General features: G+C 41.8%; 1 protein-coding gene across 1 annotated transcript in view; it reads left to right on the top strand.

The window, feature by feature from the left end:
• pdlim4 (PDZ and LIM domain 4) overlaps positions 1–22,109 on the top strand; it is a 45,084-nt gene that overhangs the window by 5,751 nt on the left and 17,224 nt on the right. The window contains exons 2-3 of the mRNA XM_018692129.2: positions 4,629–4,780; positions 14,694–14,775. Coding sequence (XP_018547645.1) covers positions 4,629–4,780; positions 14,694–14,775 — 234 coding nt within the window. The remainder of the gene's footprint in view (positions 1–4,628; positions 4,781–14,693; positions 14,776–22,109) is intronic.

Here is a 22,109-nt window from a genome sequence, read left to right as displayed (position 1 = left end):
ACCTCACACCCCAGGCTATGTAATGTCTCTCCAAAGAGTCACCAAGGTCATAACCATGGTTCCTATCGCAAGTCCAATAAGCAAACAAAGGCATCTGACACATTGCCAGGAATTATTCTCGCTGTAGCTGAGATGTGCGACTCATTGCCCCCCCCATCCAGCCGTGTCCCTGTGGAATTCAGGCATGAGGAAAACATTTAAAAGTGACAGTTCCCTCTCAAACACCGCTTAGAAATAACCAACCAGACAGTGCTGATTTGGTAATTTGAAGGTCAAGAGGCATTTAGATGACCAGGTTAAGTTGTTTCTTTAGATGTTTATTACACACAGCTGCAGTATTTAAATGCCTATATTTCAATGTTAGTCTGGTCCTGAATACACATTATAATATTGTCACAGAAAAGTTGGGGAAACAGCAGTATTATAACCTAACCCACAAAACCCCTCAATTTTCAGTCAAATTTAGACCAGTTTTAACTTAAACGTCTAGATGTCTTTGACCTGCAAACTTACTCTCTGACCGCTACTATAAATTATACATTATACAGTACTTATGTAGGAGGCTGTATGTTTATCTGTCCATATCCAGAGGAGAGAGTTCCCTTGAGTTAGGTTAATGCTGCCTAATAGTGCAACTACAAGAATTCCCACTAATCCTTATTCAAATTCTTGAACAAACAACTGACAAAAAACACAATTTTTCTTCCAGGAAACATGCAACATAAGTATTAGATCCTCATCCTGGATCATATACTGTATGTGCTTTACATACCACAGTTGCAGTAAAAAACCCCTCTGAATTTCTTGCTCTAGACGAAGTAGCAAGACAGTACACACAGATGTAAACAGTGCTGACATGACAGCGTACTTTGACCTGTAGATGCAGCTTTATCATGTACAATACACCTGTGTTCTCTACTTCTCTCTGTCTCTCTCTCAGACACACAGAAAAAAACATGCCAACAGTGAAACCGCACATCAGCACACATTCATCAGGCCTCAGCGTGCCACATGATGACTCTGTGTGACGTGAGGCTGACATTTGCTAACCACTCCATCTGTTAGCAATTAACTATGTCACTGTTTGTGATGTGACTGTTTAGATTGCCCAACAACCAGTGAAGTTGCTTTCTGCATGATTAGTGTTTCCTCAAAATCCGTGATGGCTGCTTGTGCAGTTAACATAATATCACTTTGCTGGTACCGGTGTGTGTTAGATGACTAATTATTTCAAAGTAATTTCAAAGTAACTGCCTGAATGATTGTCTTTTTCTGATTATATTATCAGTTCTAAGTATCATGTGATAGTTATAACTACTCATATATATCAGATTTTCTGTACCATATGATAAGATAATCTATGAACCTAATCTATGCTGTTTCAGCTCTCATTTTGTCAGAGTAAGGAGTAGAAAATTCCTTTTGTCGCTGTTTTTAACAAATTCCACTAATGTCTGCTGAAACTGAAAGTAGGTTTACTGGGTGAAAATGGGATTGAATTCACACCATATGATAATCACTTTCTACTTTTAGCAAAGTTTGTCATTTTATTCAATTTATTGTCCCTCTACATGGGTTTAGAAACCACTTTACATTGTTCACACTAACTCTGGTTCTATCCTCTGCCTAAGCCAAGATAACTCTTTATTAGCTGCAGCTTGCAAACATGTGTAACTTTCATACCTCTGTCAAAAAAGTGAAGCTAGTGGAAGTTGATCTTTTGTTACTACCAGCAGTTTCACGTGAGTAAGAAGACAAAAATATATAGTAAAAAAAAACAACAAAATGTTGGTATGGGCTTCAAAGCTGCTTGCCCAGGCCGTTGGATGTCATTATAAAATTACATTCAATTTCAAGGCTCCATAGTTTGAAGTCATTACATCACTACATCTGCAGTGTAAATATAGCAGATTGTGATGATATGTCTGAACCACATAACTCTACACCCTCATTACATTTCGGGAATGTTTGTCCTCTAGTGACGACCTCAGTCATGCCATTGTGGCATTTAGTATACCACTCTGTGTGTGTGTGTGTGTGTGTGTGTGTGTGTGTGTGTGTGTGTGTGATTCATGCGCTACTATTCACAGCCTGACCCTCAAGTGATATTACTCACTCAGCGTGTGCTGACTGGGGTGCATGAACTTGGGTCCACTGTGACACAGCCCAGGCACAAACCCAAGACGCACTCAAACATTTGAAATGCATTCTCACTCGGGAGGTTGGAGCTAAATGACGTAGGTAAACTACAACCTCCATTTAGTGTCTGTCAACAGATGCACTGACAAACAGCAATCTGTTTGTCACACACCCTCACCACCGCTGCTACCACCCACCCCCTGAAAAAAAAGTATCCTTGCTTTTTCTTGCTCCATTAAAAGTCTAAATCTCGAACCTAGATCTCTTTTATTATACTTGCTCAGTTATACAGTTTATGCCAGATTTCAGCAAACAAACAGTTGATGAATAAAATGAGTTTAGAAGGTCTTTTTTCTTTCATGCACACACACAAGTTTACACACATTTCCCACAATGCCGCTGACCTCTGAGCTTCCCGGAACTGAGTCAGGGACACTGGGGCAGTCAAAAGCTGTAAATTAGGAGTTCTACATTTGAACCACACGACTTAGCCATTAGTGCTTCATGGAGCGTGAACTTGTGTGCCTTTGCTCTTAAATGCTCCTCCCAGTTAGCGAGTCTGTTTCTCTTGCACAGGCAGGGCAGCTCCTCTTTTTCTCCCTTCCCCACTCTCTCTCTCATTACTCCAACATGGATCAACTTTTATCCAACCGTATCTTAATTTGTCTTGGATTAGATTACTAATATCTGTTAGTGAGGTAAGTGTTATTTCAACACAAGGTTTCACTGGTTTTCAAGCACAATACATCTTAATGCGCAGCTGTCAAGGTAATAGGCATTACAAGACGTTTGTGGGGTCAGGAAGTGGGCGCTCTGGTATAGAGATGAATGAGCTCAAAGAGAGGTATCCACTTAAAAAACTCAGATGAAGATTAATCACCCACACTTGACATACATGGGGTTCATTAGCAGGAGAATCATCCCTAAATCACCAGTTCCCTGTGCATTTATGGATACAGGTAGTCATTTTAGTCTTTTAGCTCTGACAAAGTGCTGGAGTCTGAATTCCTGCCTGGTCCACTTTTTCTTTGGTGGCATCTTTGTTTGATGTTCACCAGTAGTAACAGTCAGTAGTAATAATCTGTATTGTTTATGCAAAACTAGCTGCTGCTATAAATGTTCTACATGTGTTTGGAACAGTTAATGAATACTGGTTTAATCCCTATTCAATCTGCAATACAGAATGGCAAATCCTACTGTTATCTGGGCGAAAGTGTCACAGACTACTGCTTTCAATTCCTCCAAAAACAGTGTGACTGTAGCAATTGAATCCAGCTGCAGAAAATCTCCTCACATTTAATGGTTGGAAAAATACAGTCAAACTAATAGTCATACATGTCATAGCTTGACAGTGCACGGAGCGCAAACAAAGACGACCGGAGACACGATGACAGTTGTTCACATTTCATTACATTTTTGTTTCATTTGCTAGTAAAGAAGATTTTTCCCTCATGCAGCTTGCTGCCATATGACAGTGACTGTTTTACTGTGGATGTCTTGGTTTGATGATGGAGGATTTGATTGGTAGTTTTCTTCGTATTTATTTTTGCCAAAACCATATGACCAGTCGAGAGGCAAGAGGCCTGGAAATAGCAGGGACATTTGTGTGTGTGTGTGTGTGTGTGTGTGTGTGTGTGTGTGAGTGTAATAATGGAAAATTGTTATCATATGTTACTTAGTGTGTCTGTGAAGGTGAAACATACCCATTGGGACACCCACCCCTCCCCTCCCTCTGCCTCCCCTGTGGGACCAGCATGTTTTCTGGAGTGAAGGATCGCAGAGAGGAACCTGTTCTCTGTCCAGCAGGATGAAAGATAATCTGCAAAATTAAAGTGATGCAGACATGTGTTTTACAGGATCAAAATGTTCCGAATGACAAACTGAAAAAAAAAAATCTTAAAGAACATATTGAGCAGATGCCTGCGAATGAATCTACCATTACACAGAGACAGTTGTTAAGGTTCAAGGTTCAAATTCAAACTCTGTTAATGCAACTTACTCCTGGACTTGAAATCATTCGCTGAGCTTTTAGTCTTATGCAGCTGCTGAGAAATCATAAAACTGCAGATTGTTAAAATTGTTAAGAATTTTTTTTTTTTTTTTTTGCTGGATTTCAAAAAGCTAAGTGTTTAAAAATGTTCCAGTTCTTTCCAAATATTTCACCACCTTCAAAACTGAGTGGCCTCTCATTTCCCAGTGTCACTCTTGCTGGCTTTTGAAAATGTAAACCTAGAGCGCTGCCCAAGGCAATATTACATAAATCAAAAGAGAGCTGCTTTTGTTGAATTTGGCCCCTGTGTTGACACTCCCACACTTATACTCTTTCTTTTTTCTTTCTTTTTGTCTTTCTTTCTCACTGACAGTTTGACACCACTTGTAACAGCTCTTTCTTTTCTTTTCCTGGGTGTGCTTGGACTGGTGTGTGTGTGTGTGTGTGTGTGTGTGTGTGTGTGTGTGTGCACGCATTTGTGTGTGAATGTTATCTTCAGGTAACACCAGGCAGTAAGGCAGCCCAAGGTGACCTTTGTCCAGGTGACACCATCCTGGCTATCAATGGCGACAGCACGGAGCACATGACACACATGGAGGCTCAGAACAGGATTAAAACCTGCACTCAGCAGCTCACACTCAGCATCAGCAGGTATGGAAATGTGAGACATTGGTTGTTTTTGGTCAACCCCTTAAAATGACCGACAGTGTGTTTACGTTTTCTTGACGTGGGACGTCTTGTGGTTGTGTGTCATGTGTCTGCAGCACCACAAAAACCCAGTTATGGATCAGATCAGGATGGATCATTAGGCACACAAAATGTCTAACCTGTACACCTGAGACAGTCCTTGGTCAGTGTTGGTTTCTCTTTTTCTTTAAGATCTTTACCTAACTTCAGCCAGGTAGCTATAGTTGGCCTTAAAGGGGAACTCCACTGATTTTACACATCAAAGTCTGTTTACAGGTCTTGGGGAGCACTGCTGCACATGTGAAAACAGTTGCATAAAGCTGTGTGAAGTCTGATAAACTGCCTCAAGTGATGTCACATGGTTTGGTCTGAAGACCACAGTTTTTAAATGAAAAAAATCTGGATGTGTGGAGTTAATAAAAACTGAGCTTACCAGACCTCAGTAGCCTGCTCCTCATCTCTGCTTGAGGCTAAAGAGCAGATTCGGATTCAGCCCATTTTCCATCCCAGATGACTGATGGGAATTATGGCTTTCAGACTAATTGGATATCAGGAAATGTTTGAGCATTAGTCACTTGCTAATCAGTCATCGCTGCTTTGACCCTCAGCGGAGGTTGCTCATGGTTTTTGCTCCGAGGCTCATTAAGTGAATTCAGTTGAAAAACTTGACTGATTCTTTTATGACTAAGGTCATTTACCGCCTCTCGTCCAGGAACACATATTGTTTCTATTCCACGTAGATCCGCTCAGCTTGGCACGGGTGAGTCGTGGGGACAGATGACAAGTTTACAACAGTTTAAACGATCGACTTGCTGCTCCTATAGAGCGCCCGTCAAAGTCAATGAGGCTTGTGCATACTGCGAGTCAAGACAGTGACCTTTTCAAATGGGCTTCACCGGTCGATATTGTGCACTTCATGAAGTGGAAAATTATCTTCTGCTTGTCAAACTGGCGCATCGTTTTTTAGATATAATATCTGAGGATGGATGATTTGACCTTAAGTGGAAGACAGGAGCAACGTGTTTCTGTCAACATAGCAGAATGGAAATCATCCATCTAAACAGTTAATGACAGAGGGAGGAGGGGGTGGAGGTGGGGATGGGGGATAACCAAGGAAAAACTGAAATGTCAGTCGCTTCCCACATTTCTATTAGATGGTTACTTTGGGTTGCCAGAGCTGCTGGAAAGTGCAGAGCGAATCCCCCCTGAACCCCCATCTTCTCAGATGAAGAACACTGTGGGTTCGGCCTCAGTTACAAGTGACAACTGCCAACTCGTGCTTCAGCTCTCTCCTTTTAGGGCAGCAGACGACACAGTCTCTCTCTCTCTCTCTCTTTTTCTCTCCCGTGATGGTTCAGACCATGAAGTTGACTTGCAGTGGCAGCGGAAATAGGAATAGCTCCCGGGGTAATCGGAGCCGTCGGATAAACAAAGATTCACACATGCAGTCACTTCTGATTCAGAAGCGCTTTTCCTCTTTTCTCTGCACTGTATTTGTGTTTTGTAGTATGCACTCTAGCATGCAATGGAACCCCCCCCCCCGCCCACAGTATCCCCAGCCTGTTGTAGAACCCATCCCTCCATATATCAAGCTGAGTGGCTGAGCGTTCAGTGGCTTGTCCACATAGGGATAGTAAATTTATTTGAGGATACATAAAGTAGTATTCAGCGCAAAGAGGGGAGCCCCTCTACAGCTGCTGGAGCACAACAAAACTCCCACGCTTATCCACTTACCACCTAATGTTCCCAAATTTAAATTTCCCCTTAAGTACTCAAAGTTGCAGAGAATGTAAGATGTGATGCCACTCAATTTTATGGGAAATTAAAGGTTTCTTCTGTGTAATTTTTCACACTTTTTCCTTGTCATTTTATGAGGCAATATTTAGTGTTTTGGAAACCCTGGGATCCTGACCATAATTTTAACTGAATGTGGGTTCGAGTGATACTTGTCAACAAGACCTATTAATGGGTGGGGTTGAAGACGTTAACATTATCTTGGTGACTGACAGAGTGTCCTTCAGTACAAAAACGTTTCTTTTGTCAATAAAAGTCTATTCAAATTGAGTGACCTTTTATTGCTTTACCGTAAAGTCACACAGAGGCAAATTCAAGTGGGTTAATTTGGCTGAAAATGATTCCTCTAAATTAAAACCCGCAGTTAAACCACCACATGGACTCATGCTGTTCATCAATCCTCCTTAATTTCCCATTTAAACTGACAAGATAGTGGTTGGATGCAGGGTCATATATCAGCACAGGCAGAGCAAGGCCAGCTGCTGATATGTGACCCTCCCTCAATATACTGGTTGAATAATTACAGTGTGAATTGCTCTGCCGCTGCTGGACAGGAGGAGGGGAAGTCATGTCTGAGAGATACGTAGGTATGCACCTCTGGCTCCAGTGCACAGAGCTGAAATGAGCTGGTGGTGAAGGGAAGAGGAAAGATAGAGCAAAAATGGATATTAAAGTTTTGGGTTATTTGGTTTAAAAAGACAAGAAGTGTTGAAAGAGAAGGGAGGGGCTGAGAGATGGTGCGAAATATGAGAAAGAAGAAAAAGAGAGAGGGACGCTTCAGCAGAGAGAGGGAAACTGAGGCCAACTAGAGGAGCGGTGAATCAGAGAGACCAAGTGAGAAATCCACATGGGCCCGTCTCTGCCTAGAATGCTGTTTTACAGCCAACATTTTCTGCTCTGTGCATCGCTGGAAATTCAATCACACCGACAACGTAGCGAAGCTCAGAGTTGAGTTTCTCTCCATCTTATCGAGGACATAAAGTACCATGAGTTTTGAAATAACCTTTACATATTCCTGCTGCAGAAAGGAAATGATGGAAATGACTTCTTTTTTCACACATTCCCCATGGTACATCGAAGCTGTGCATGGGACAAGCCTCATACCCATGTTTTTCAAAGCAACCCTTTTCAACCAATAGCCAAATGACTGAAGCATTACATCCACTGTCTTAAACATCTAGTGTGTGGCGGCTTTTTGTAGCTTTTTCCCAGGAAAAATGCTGCACAAGACGTTATGTGTTAATAAACAGCAACAGTCACTATGACTAAACAGACAAACAAAATAGAGTCATCTACAAAACCTAAATTCATCAATGGGGCAAAACAGAGGTCACCGTTTTGGCTACTTCAGCTTAACCACCAAGAAAATAAAGAAAAAGCATGATGCAAAGGCAAATAATGGACAGGCATCTTTTTTTTTTTAAGCTGAAAAAGCAGCCACGTGGTAGTTTGTTCTGTGGTTGATGAATAAGGTCCAAGCCCTGTGTTATTAATTATCCAGACAATGGGGATGTCATATTCATATGTAAAAGACAAGTGCTTACTAAAACTTATTCACTAAGGGAGATGTGAAATATGGGGATTTTCTGTTTATTGGAAACACTCCTCAGCTGTGGGCTACAGGAATATTTGAGGATTATTCAAATGCAACCATTGATTCTGCAGTCAAAAAACATTGGGAGTGACTCAGAGAACTCATGCTGACTCACTACAAAATAATATTTTAGAGGACAACAGTTCTTAGCCCTCATTAAAAGACTATGCTATAAAATACTCCAAACAGTCACAGAGTCAAAGATGGGGGGGGACGGACGAGAGACCTGTAATTTTGCATTGCTGCCGATGGACAAATATATGAGTCTTCACGTCTGCTGTGAACCAAAATTACAGTACACTGGACGCATCTGAGCTTGAGGTCTTGTGTAAGGCAAGAATGTTTCTTTGTAATGTCTCCGCATTTATTACTTTCATAACCCCCATTTTTCAGAATTCGTATGAAGCATTTTTAAGAGCATTGGAGGGTTTCTGGTCAGGGTGGCCCAGGAAGCTCGTGAAAGCTGAATAAGAAATAAAGAAGCTTCATGAAAATTGGGCTGGCAGCTGCAGTTATTTGTGCTGATTTTTTTTAACACCATCATTAAAGGAAAATATATACGCTCATATATTTTAGTCATTAGTCTGTGCTTTCCAGAATTTATTTTTGTAATGACTAAGTACTTTGTCTTGTCTACTTTTACTCCAGATGGTGATTTCTTACATTTTCCAAAATATCTGTCAGTAACCCCAGGAAAATATGTTTGAACTACTTGCATACAGGTCTGAGTTTTCCACCATTCACTTAATCATAAAACATCTTACAGCTGCATTACATTCTGGAGAGCTGTAGAGACTCCATACTCTTACAGTTAGATATGATATTTTCCTGTATGATTCTACCTGCTGCTTCTCTCTGGAAGCACCTTCATTCATTACGTTTCTGCACTCAATTAGTCCAACTTTTTTGGCACCCATCAAGATACATATTTACCACCAAAGAAGAAAATGGACGCAGGAATGGACTGTTGAACATCACTGTGAGGGGGAGAAAAGGAAAGAAAGACAGAGAGAAGGCAAGACAAGGACAAGGAAGCAGAAAAAAGGACTCTGAGGTCACCACTGTAACACAGCTTTCCATTTTCCATCCAACCTCCCTACTGATGCAGGCCTGTCAGCGCTCCACTTTGAGGTGAAACACCCGTGCTAGTTTCTGCTAGTTCCTGGCATTGGTGATCAAATGGAGCTGCGCTGGGGAGGGAACATGGCTAACACCCCCCCACCCCCCCAATGCACAAATGCACACAATGTCAAGTTTACTGTAATGTCAGAGGACCTGGACAGACAAAGTGGGCCCGTATCGTTGCATGTCACGTCTGCTTTGCTCAACCTGTATATGTGACTCTCGGAATACATGAACCAGCTGTGGAGGAAACCGTCTTCTTTCTCCTCCGTTTTCCTCTCCTCATTCTTTTCAGCCTCCTCTTTGTCCCTTACCTTCTCTCGTCCCTGACCTTCGTGTGCCACCCTACCGCCTCCCTCTCCAAACCTAAATCCCACTCTGCTCATCCCACTCTTATTTCTTCTTTTTATATCTCCTCTTCATCTTCTCTCTCTCTCCCCATCTCTTCCACACTGACCTCACCTCCCTGCAGTTTCTCTCCGTTTGCCAGGGCTTCTTTGGAGAGAGCCATGTGGTTGCAGAGGCCTGAGAAACAGATGATGGCGGTCGGGTTGTGTGTTTTCCACCGCTGGTCAAGCTGTTCGGAAAGAGTCCTGCTGGGGTGGCGAGTTAAATGTGCTGAGAAATGAGTCATGATGCCTGAGCTGTGTGTGTGTTACTCTGACTGTGTGTTTTATTCTTGTATTCTAGAAAAAAAATCTTGTGAAACTGGGACATCCTGCTGTTCTTGTTTCAATTTCACTTACTGTAGAAAAGAAAATTTATGGTTATATCAAGACTGGAATGAAGCTTAAAGGGTCAGTTCATCCAAATAACACGAAGACAATATCTAAACATGCACACAGTCATGTTTTTTTGCTTCTAATGGGGCTAAATGGTGCTGGTGAGTCAGGATAATCCAGAGACCTCACTATAAAGAGTTTTCACTGGATTCTATTCATCTCCATTTTATTGTGATGGCAACAGAAGATTAGGCACATTAAACTAAAACTATCAGGCTAACCACTAGCCATAACTTTGAAAAAAAGTTGTTTTCTGATTCTGGTAAGCTGAACTTGGAGTGAATGACGTTAGTGGAAGGTCTTTAAAGCAAAGTTACAAATGCGTGTGTTTCATCTTGTAGTTTAGTTTGTTCTACTTTACTGCAATCTGCATGTCAAGCTTTATTCTGGCCTGGAAATAGAAAAATGAGTAGCAAATACTAAACTAGCTGTTTAAGAGCTTTCGACCATATCTCACAGTCTTCATCAGTGACTGAAACGTCAGTGTTTTGTACTTCATGCATGTAAAACGTGGGTTACCTGATAACGGGTGGTCATATGAGATTACAATTCAAAGATGGTGTTGAATGGGAGTGGTCCGCTTGATCTTTCTCCAGCCGTTCACTGACTGATTGAAAGCAGAGAAAAAGCAAGTAAATGGACCTTTGAGTTTAGATTATTTTGTCGTGCTGTAGAAATGCAATGACAATAGCAATGTCACTGTCAATGATGATGGTAAATTTGTGAAGAATATTGTAACAAAAGAAACAATTTTGCTTGTTTAAAGGACTATTTGTATAGTAGGTTATGATTTGGGTCAAGGTCTCAGGTGGGATTGGTTTAAGGTATAAAAAAGCCTTAAGGTTAGGATCAGGGGTTTAGGTGATGCGTGTTGCATGATTCCATATCTGAATCTTGTTTGGGGAGAAATAGAAATCTGATCGTGATCTGGAGAGTAACATCCAAACGAAACTCAGGGTGGAGGATTCAGGAGGAATTGGAGAAAACAGGCAGAGAAAAGACAGAGTCGGTGCAGGATTTGCCCCTGCTGTCTCGCTTTGACTCCGCGACCTGTGACTCACAGCCGAGGAATTGTGCACGAGGCTGCATGGGACCAAAGGAACACAGGACTCCAGCTGAGACAAAGGCAAAAAAGAAACCTCCAAAGGAACTGACTCTCACACAGGCCTCCCTCCGCTACCAGCACCGCTTCCTTCTTCTCCTTCATCCCTTCATCCCTTCATCTCGTCATCCCTCTCACGCTCTCCCAAGGTCTCTTTTTTGTGGTGGTCATAAAAGCAGCATCAATGGAGTTTAAGAGGCTGTGCTGCAGAAATGGAGGAAGGGGGTAGACACCGCAATCCTGCCTGCTTTTTTTTCCTTCCTACATTGATCTTGTCATCACTCAGATGCAGAATTTTCCAAGTGACCCCCTTCAGGTCTGCTGACGAGACCCTCATAACTGCTCTTTAAACGGTTTCCCTGTACTCCCTGGGGAGACAGTATTTAAACTCCTCTCACATTACAAAATAACATAGGAGCAGCTCCAGCGATGTCTGATGTATGATAGGGCTGAAAACCCTCCTCCTTCAGATAGGTCTGATGAAGCGAGGGAGGACTCTCAAGTGAACCCTGAAATGTTCCGTGATCAGCCGCGTCTTGATTTGAGGGATCTCGGTTTTTCAGCCCCGTCTGTCTCAGACTCCTCCTTGAACATGGTGATCCTGTGCAGCCAAAGTAAACTCATCCACCACTCTGAAAACCAGATCTCCCCAATCAGGAAATTAAACCTGGCAGTGGGAGGTCAGGCGGGGGGAAAATATGACCAAAGGAAAGAATAGAAAAGTCATTGTGATGACCTGAGGCTTTCTTCTTCCTCTGTGCTACTCTCTGTATGGGTTGTCCTTTGTTTTGTTTTTTTCCTACTTCTATACGTAATGAACCCATTTGTACTCTGTCCTCTGTGGCTAAATTTTATGGAGTTCCCTTTGCCTTGTTCTTTCCTTTTATAATTCTCACGACACTTTTTCATTGCCCTTGCTTTCAATATGATCTGAGTTTTGTAACTCTCTTGTTTTTTTAAACCGTTTTATGAATGAGGATTATCACACAAACTTTGGTCATCTGAAAACAAAAACCAAATAACTGAATGTAGTGGTTACCAAAATGAAAACATGTGGATTTCATAAATTAGCTCCCCACTTGTTGTCTATTCACCCACTGTCTTTTCACTTTTTTTTCATTCGGCCGTATTGTTGGACATTGATTTATACAGTTAAGACCAGACGGGGAGCTGGTGGGTGGAAATCAAAGGCAATGCTTTAGGAATGAGCTTGAGACTATTCACCCCTGTCCTATTTATCATTGTGAATCTCTATTAAGAGACAGATTGCACATTGCTGCTTTGGCTATCAGTCTCCCCAGAATGATTTTTGGCATTATTCAGAGGAGGTAGTAGTAAGATGAGGTAAAGCCACTGAATCTGCAACTCTACTTGAATGTCTAATCTCTCATGGCCTTTCAAATCATGACATTCAGGTTTACTGGTTTTCTGACAGTCAAAGGTAAAGAGAGAGATGAAACAGAGAGAGAGAAAGGGTAGAGAAAAGTGCCACAGTTATGGAAATGATCAACAGGTTTGGAATGTGTAGCAGCAGTTCGTCTGGTCCAGGGTTATCCCTCACACGCTGACCTACTACCAGCAAACAGAAAGCAACAATACAGTTCATTGTCCGTGATCAAACTTTGCACCAGTTTGTTTCTGTCTGCAGTGGCCATTCATGTTGCCTTACATTCAAGATACTGGAAGCACTTTCCTTTCTGGCAGAATAATTTAAGACTAGATTATGTCCATTGCTCAATATCTCAAGTGTGAGATTACATGCAGTTGTGAGCATGAAGCCTAACAACTCAAATAACAGCCAACAGTGCTAACCATCATCTTTCAAGTGGGGTATTTTTCGATTTTCAAGTATGTCCCTCTTCAGACTGACCTTCAATATAACGAGTGCAAGAGTCTAATGCTGTAAATCTCAATTCGGTCCAACTCTCACAGTTTCCACTCACGCCTCGGCGTTCATAACTGCACTATTATGTACGGATGGTAATTTTTTTTTTCTGTCTTGCACGTCCAAAATGTCAATTCAAATAGGCCACTTCGGAGTGAACTTTCACTCGTTTCAATAGGCTGTTTGTGCGGTAACCATCGTAACCAAACAGTCTGAAAACATGAAGGCTTTCTGTCCCAGGATCACATGGAGGAATTGGTGAAGGGAGGGGGGTGTGGGGGGGATCATCCTACGCAGTAGCTGCTGCTCGTCCTCCAGACACTCGGCGCCTCATAAGAGCGTCCTTGATGGCAACACCTCCGTGGTTCATATCTGAAGCATTGCCTCAGCTCAGCCAACGCCATGCCAGCTGCAGCCTGATGACTTCACCTCTGTAGACGTCAGCTCTTCAGCCTGTGAGGCTGGCAAATCCACACACACGTGCACATTAACACACACACACACACACAGTTGATAGTTTTTATCTTTGTGTGAAAAGAGGTGTGAATGAATAGAGGGTTAACTGGGCGAAAGCAAAGCACACACACACACACACGAGGACACACACTGTCCTGTACTGTTATAGTGCGCAATGTCCTGGTGTTACCCTTTTGGCAGTTGGATGCTTTCCCATTTAGCAGCCCACACCATGGCAACAACAAAAGCTTGGTAAACCAAAGAAGTCTCCTCAGATGTTTTTATATGACATGCAAACTGCCGCCACTTCAACATGTAGCTGGAAAGTGAAACAGCAACGCATGTGAATTGTTAGTGATGTCACAGGGGGAGTTGCACACCCTTTGTTTCACCAAAGTGTTTAACTCTCTGCTTTTTAAAGAATGAAATAACTTATGTGGACCCCATCTTATGCATGCACAGTAGGCCCATTTTATCATTGCTGCTAGTCCAGACAGTAAGTCATGTACTTATTTTTTTCAAAGTATGTGCAACTGGAGTCAATTACTAGTAATCTTAACAGGAGGGGGGAAATCTCAAATACCAGTAATTCACTTATCACTACTTTTCAAAAATCCATGACCCAGACTGCAGTGTGTTCTTCCAAAGACTGGCTGGTTCATACAGTGGAGTTATGATGTGATGATGACTTTATCTTTCTACCAGTGGGAGGAGGCCAGGACATAGCCTTATCCCATTCCTAATGTGAAAACCTTCCAAATGTACAAATCCATATTCACAGTCACTTGCACAAAGCTACCATTGCAGTAAATGATTTGCTAACTGTAGGTATATGTGAATTTTTTGGCACATACAGAGGAACTGCACCGCTAATATTAGACAACATTTATGGGGTATCATGTGACACTAAAGTTGTCATCTTTCCCAGCTTGCAGTAATTCTAAGAGGATTAAAATAAATAGTGTCTTTCACTCTTTTCAACATTCACGGTCAGAAACTCTTTATGCACGGGGATGCACTGTGGAAAGAAAAATCCAAGCTTCTCAGCAGAAATGACTGAATACTTCAGTGCTTGGGTGTTAGATGGTGCAAGATTGACTTGAGACTTTCTCTCTTTTTCTCTCATGGGTATTGTCTTTCAGGTCGGGATCAGGAGACAGAGTGTGGTCGCCAACTGTTAGCGAAGACGGCAAGACAAGCCCTTACACGGAGCCTGACTCACAGGTAACCACTGTTTACTCTGGATTTACCGAAGCACAAGTCACAGGCGTTTCTTTGGATTTCAATTCACACCCACTGGGATGCTGTCAGGACTGATCTGCCTGAATTTTCTCATGCTGCCAATGTGGAGTGTGTTAGCCCTGGGTTTAAAAATGCTAAAATAAAAAATACTCAAAAGCCCACAAATGAGAGAAAAAACTTAATCAGTGAAGTCAAATGGTGAAGCCATAAGTTGACTCTTGGACCTCCCATTTGTATGACTGTCTTTCTCTGGCCCAGTGGTGAGACAGTCAAGTCCCATACATCTGAAGCCCCCCAAAAAAACACATGCATGTGTGTTCATCAAATAGAGTTGCAAAGTGTTTTCCCCCATTTCAGTTTCCCATGGTAGACAGGTCTAAATACTACAATACCCATTAGCCTTGGCTCTTGAAAAGAAGCCAGTCATTGGCACAGCTCAGAATGGTAGTCAAAATGTTTTTTGAATTTGTGAACAAAACCCAGTCGTTGAATTCGTACAAAACCAGCACAGAATCTAAAAGTGAGCTGCAGATTGTGTTGTATTGTTTCTTATACCTTCACCTTTTTATCAAAGAAGCAGGCATTTTCTAACACAGCTGTATATTGTTTGACTGATGACTCCAAGGGGAGAGTTTCATAACCATCATCTTCCATCCATCATAGCCATATCCAAGTCGCAGAAGTGCTCCAACTGTGAGTCATGTAACACTGTCTGTGGGAAAAATGAATGGGACTTTTACTATGTCCCAAAAGGTTCAGGATATCCACCAATTAGAGTTCCACTAAGGATACAATGGAAGTTAATAGACTTTCATTAGTATTTAGCTTATTCATTGTTCAGTAGCTCTAAAGTTAGGGTTAGGGTTAGGGTTAAGTCTACCAGTTGCCTTCACAGACTGCTGGTGGTGATTCACCAGCTCATTTTTCTGGTCTGATTTATGTCAAACTGCTTTAGACTGCGACCTAGTACTTTGAAATCTACTTCTTTGAATTAGGGTCTTTTCACTACTTGCCACTTCAGCCACAAGAGAGGATTTGGACAGATTTGGGACCATAACTTAAAAAGAACAGTTTGGTGGGTGTGAGACCTAAGTCTTCTCAGTCTGTTTATATCATAAACAGAATCCATGGAGACAGGCACTCGATCCGTAAATTGCATGTACACTATCATTCACATGATTATAAGTGAGATAATGCATCCTACTGTTCGCTGGAATGGTTTTGAAATAGTATCTTGATTGTTCTCCAATCGTACGAGCTGCCAAACGGATATTCAAGTCATGATGAACTCTAGCGGATGATCTTTTCCAAGTTTTTTCCAATGCTGGCAGGCCAACAGGTTTCTGAGCAGGGAAGAGAATGGGAGGTGTGTGCTCGCTCGCACATATGCTCTGACTATGATGAGTGTGTGTGTGGTTGTAACAGACAGACAATGAGCATATTGTGGCTCAGACATGTGAGAGATGTCCATTCGTCAAGTATTGTGTTGTGGCGGTTTGCAGGGTCGGGACTGATCTGTGCATCCCCCAGCCCTTGCTGAGGCAGGGTATTCTTGTCTAAAAAGGGCGGAACAGTCGCACAAAGACCTGAAGTGAAATCTATCCATCCACTCATCAATGGGAGTTTTTAACGCCTTACAGGAAAGTATTGTTGTCAGTGGCAGAGACAAAAGTGAAAGAGGCTTTAACATATGTAATTAATCAGGGCTGTCTGTGGTCATGGGATCAGAATTCTCATAACTGTTGGGCAGCTTCCCAGGGGACTTTTACTCTGAAATGACCAGTGAGTAAATTGAACAGTTGTGCTGCCGTATTTTTGGTTTTATGAATGTGTCATAAACTCAAATGAATCTTAAGTGTTAGATGCATTTTTGTGTGTTTTATATCATTTCCTCTTATTTCTGATCAGGTATCCATTAAAAATATGCAAGAGCAAACCTCAAACAAAGTTAAATCACCGTTTAACTTCAAAAAGTTGATGATCGCAGCCTACCCTGTCATCCTCTGGGAAGTGACCACAGTACAAGAATGCAGTATAAATTCATATCCTGCCTTTTATGTCCAGCAAATGAGCAGAGCAGTCTCCATCTCACAACCTCAGCACCGGCTTGGGTCTTGCTTTGATTAACACTAGGAAATACCAAACCTGAGAGAGAAGAACCATCAGCTACAACAGTTTATACAAACACCGACATGCATGACAGGACGGCTTTGCGTGTGGGTAATATGAGAGCAGCCAATCCACCTCTCTCTCGTGCTCTTTTCTCTCCAAGTCTCCCTTCTCTATATCTCTGTAACATCTTATCCAGTTCTTCCTCTCTCCCTCACTGAGGTCTAAAAATGCTCCCCAGTGTCTCATTTAATGAAGTGAACCTGGACGCCTGGAAACCACTAAGTCAGGGCCACTTTAGCTTCACGCTCAGGTGAATTCTTCTTTGCATGAAAAGAGGAAACATCCGCTCCCCGGGGTCACATAAGAAGACAGAGGCTCTCTCTTTCTTTGTTTCCTGCTGTAGTCAGATACAGCTTGAAGGGCTTTGCTGACACATAACAATGTCAATTGTTCCTCGGACACATTGGAAACAATAAATGCACCAGGGAGACTCTAACACCAGCTGAACCAAATCCAGACTGAACTATACGCTACACAGTTCCTCCAGCAATGAGCCAGTTTGGACAGCATGAGCAAAAATGAACTGGATCAAATCACTGGATGAGGATGACAGCACAATTTCAGATCGTGCTGGCAAAGATCTGAAGCATGTCTGTCTTCTGGAACTCACCTACTGCTATGTGGCATGACCTGCAACATTAGGAGTCATGCTGAAGTAGTACGCTTTGTCTAACAGGGTGAGAACTGAAACCCAAAGGGGCGCACCAGGACATTTCGGCTTATGTATAAACAAATTCCTCTGGAAATGACCACACATTTTTCCAGCCTGCATAGGCATTCATTGGTGTTTTTGGAACACAGATTTAGTCAGTTAACAAAGAATATTGCAAAAGAAGCATCATAAGGCTGGCTTCATTGGAAATTCCAGTCTTACTTGTGGGAATTAGCTACTGGGCAGGAAGTGACACATGGAAGCTATGAGGTGTTTCCTTTCACCTTGGGAACACGGGATATTCTCATAAAAGTCAATGATGAAATGTTGTATTTTTGGATATGTAGGTGCCTGATTTGATACTGTTGATGTGACTGTTTTCGCAAAAGACTTTTGGAGTGTTTCTTTTATCTGTTTAGGGAGTTTGGCGGGACTGTGTTATGTGTTACCAAGGAAATGTTCTCATGTCTTGGCAATATTGTCCACAGACTCGCGGATGTAATACACAACTTCCTGAAATAGAAATTATTTGATAAAGAGGGGTGGCAGGGATGAGATCATGACAAGGTGTCATAAATAGAACAGTGTGAAGTGCATGTATAGCTCTGACAACCAAATTTTTACTTAAGCTCCACTGTGTAGTTCAGGGAAGACATATCAGTTGTAATCAGATGCTTTGCACAGTTCCCAAATTTCATGCAAAAGAGTAGGGTGCACTTGAGAAAGAGGATGTAAAGGCAACATCAAGCGAAATTAGTAGCTTTTTGAACTGAAGATCCCACTGCTGGAAAATGAAAGGCACAACCTACAGCATTGGTTCTTTTTTTTCATTTCCAACTTTGGACACCAAAAAAAAAAACAATTATCCTATGTGTATACTGACCATTAACCATTAACTGTATTGGGAAACCAGTAACAGAGGCCTGTAAAGCTGAAGTCTTTGGATATCTTCAGTCATCCAGGTAATGGTTATCCAAGAAGGGTTAAATCAATGGCAACTGGACTTGTAGATGTTTCACCTCTAGTCCAAGAGGGTTCTTCACTTCTGACTGACTGAGGGAAGACCACCACCACAGCCACCCTTTTTCCCTTCAGAAGCCTGTCCATCTTGTGCATCACTGTTTTTCAGTCTAGAAAAGCCTTGCTATGCTGAATCTTGATAACCTACACCAACATCAGAGCACTCTTGATTGGATGTTTGCTCCCTTAAGAATCTGATTCACTCAACATTTCACCCCTTGGTTATGCTTACGTCAAGTATCGACTATATGACTAGTGGTCTTAGAAAATATTACTTAAACAAATTAAAGCGCAATTCCAGTATTTCTTGGACTTTATTTGGTTTGAGGAAGGTTTGCTGATAGGTCTGAGTGCAATGGCACATAAATCTGACCCTTTTTTCCAATGAGAAAGACAGTTTTAGAGAGAAAATGCCTCTCTGGCTTGTAAATGGTTATCTCATCTTACATCTGCGTTTTAGCCTTTTGGTTGTCAGTTTTACTCTTGGAACAGTTTTATGCACCAGTAAAGTAATACCACCAGTTACTGACATTTCAGGTTTTTCAAAATTCTTTCCATTGAATTACACAGTGGCAGCTTCAAGTAGGTGGGAATTGCCTATTGGTCAGTGTTAAAGTCAAAGAGTATTTTTTTGGCAAGTGGTATCAGAATGCCATTCCTGGCGGCCACCCTGTTATTAAAGTGATAGCTATTGTGGCCGAGCACTATGGCCCTGTGGAAAGAATGAGGCTCCACAATGCGGAAGCTGAGAGAGAGGTCTGGATCACACGTCACCGAGGCTTCCAGTCTCGGCCCCAGGAGCTGGCAGCTGAAGGCGAATTCTCCAAGCTAACATTAATAGGAGCTGACAGACAGAGTCCTTGCATGACTTACAGACACAGTAATTCCTTTACTGCTTGGAATTGAATTTTGCTTCTGAAAAAAAAAGAAAAAGAAAATGTGTGCATGATATGAATTTATTTTAGGAGTGGAATACAGCAATTGCTTTCAAATATCTGTCATTAAGAATCATTTGCCTTTTAAAAACACAAGATAGTAATAAGTTAAAAACTTATGGGAGCTCGAGAGTTGTAAACTTAATTTGTCAAAGATGCATATTTACACTAAGGAATAATAAATAGTAAACCAGACCAGTCAGATTTTGTGCAAAAACCAGATTAACATTTATATCATAGAGACCCTGAACAGGCCTTAACAATGTGGGGCTATTAAAGGGTTTAGAGTATTCTCATAGGTTGCCAAAATATGTTTACTGGGTCCACTGCTACTTAATCCCCTGCCAGGAAATCTCAGACCAGTAGAGCATTGCTGGAAAGTCTTTTTTAGCAGCTCCACATTCATTCACACAGCAGGTCTTTCAGATCACAGACCTGTGACCCCACTTATTTGGTTGTTTGTGTTCACTAATCAGGCAGTAATCCCAGAAATGTCCAAATCTGTCTTTGGCTTTTTCCAAACGGAGCCTTCCTCGCTCTGTTTGTGCTGTCAGCGTGCTGGGGAGTGGATGGGGTCACAGAGAGCAGAGACTGCAGGGGTAAAAAGGTCTAGGGAGGCTGCAGCCATCCAGGCTCATTCAGATTTAGAACCGCCTTTTCTGGACAGGTTTTTCCAAGGATTAAAGAAAGATTTCAGTTTTTAACCATCATCCACCTGTGTTGCAGTGGTAGCAGGCTAAGTGACACAGAACAACAAAGAACTGTATATAAACTGGCTTTTATCTTAATAGTTTTGGTCAACCTTGTTACCAGCTAAATGGAGAATTGAATTTATTGAAAAGTGGTCAAGTTTGAAAATAGTTACTAAAACAACTTTGCCACAAAAACTGCTCCACAAAAGACACATAGTTTTTAAACAGTTAGGAGACAGGAGTTTATGGTATAAATATATCTTTTGAATAAACTGAAATTATTGGCCTGTTAGCAACCAAGCAACCAAGGTAACTGCTTGTTAACTGACAACTTGAACATTAAAATAAAAATTGTACCATCATCAAAAAATAATGGGACATTTTCCTACCAACTAGCTAAATCATGCGCAGTCAGCTATGGCAGCTCATCTTTTGCTCTACCTCATACTAAGAAGGTAGTTAGCTTACTTTTACCCAGGTGGCTTTTCCTCAACATATATTTAGTCCAATTTAGCTGTAATTTAATGTTGTAATTGGCCACATCACAACACATTAAATTCAAACCATTGGTGACTTGGCAAAATCTGTATGGAAGAAAAAGTTTAATAGCTTTATTTAAAGTGGAAGTTGATCAAATACAACATATTTTCATGCATTAGAACCCTGGATTCAGCTGCTATATTAATCTTCCCCAGAGCAGCCCCCCCTCCCACCTCCATCTCATGCTCTCAGCCACCTCCTCTCCAGCCCGTCTGTCTCTCCTCCCAGCGAGGCACCCAGGGCCAGGCCCGGGGAGCCATAAAGGGCTGGTTTGTGTTTGGTTAGTGGTGCAGAGCACCATGTGAAAAGCTTAATTTCGAAGGTCCAGAGGGATTAAACCATGCAGGAGGCACAGGAGAAGGAGGTGGTGTGCATGTGTGTGTGTGTGTGTGTGTGTGTGTGTGTTATCATGTATTTGTGTATGTTTGAAGCAAGCAGGTCTCGGTCCTCAGTTAAAAACAGGCATATGATTTCAATTAGGGTCCACCACCTTTTTCTCCTCCTCAGCCCCTCCTCCGCTCGTCTACCCTTCTCTGACCAAACTGTGGTTGCGGACTGAGGTACCAGAGCTGAAACTGCAGTCTTCTCCCATTCAAGCCCTTATTAATCAGGTTGACTTTTAGTCAGGTTGATAAATGGGGGAACTTGGTTCTTCTTGGCTGAGAGCACCTCAGTTCAATATAACACAGTTTATGAGCACAGACAGAGGTAAATATTCATGCAAAAATAAACTTTTGTTCTCTTTATCTGTATTTCTTTGTGTTTTTCTTTCCCTCTTTGGCCTTATGCACCCATATTGTACATACTTGGTCAGCCATCCTGAACCATTAGCCATGCTTGGTTACCACTGTAAAACAGGCCAGTGAAATCAGATGGCAGCCTGAATTTATGAGTATGCAGCGCTATATGCTGGTCCTCATAAATACTCCTGTTACTGCTTTTTGGTTCTCTTTCTCCATCTTTTTCTGTCTTTTTTCCCCCATTTCAACGTCTCTCTTCCTCCGAGCCAGGAGGAATGCAGTCAAGATTTGGGAGAAAATGAAAGAGTAGCCATTCTCAAGAGACAGAAATTAGGAAATAGATGATCTCACAGATGGCCTTTTTCAACAGTCTTGTTATGTTGAGTTTCTGTTGGAGATAGGCTGAGGCTGCTCATATTAATTTTAAACTGTTTGGACTGCATTGGGAAAACAAGATAAGGTTTCCAGGGGAATTGGGGTGATTCGGCATCCAGCAGATTATCGTGACTGTCACCTTAACACAAAATCTCCATTAAACCTATATGCGGCCCAGGTAAAATAAATC

This window comes from Lates calcarifer, linkage group LG20, assembly GCF_001640805.2.
Source record: "Lates calcarifer isolate ASB-BC8 linkage group LG20, TLL_Latcal_v3, whole genome shotgun sequence".
Taxonomy (NCBI): Eukaryota; Metazoa; Chordata; class Actinopteri; family Centropomidae; genus Lates; species Lates calcarifer.
The sequence above is the reverse complement of the archived record's forward strand: the minus strand, read 5'-3'. Positions and strand labels throughout refer to the sequence as shown.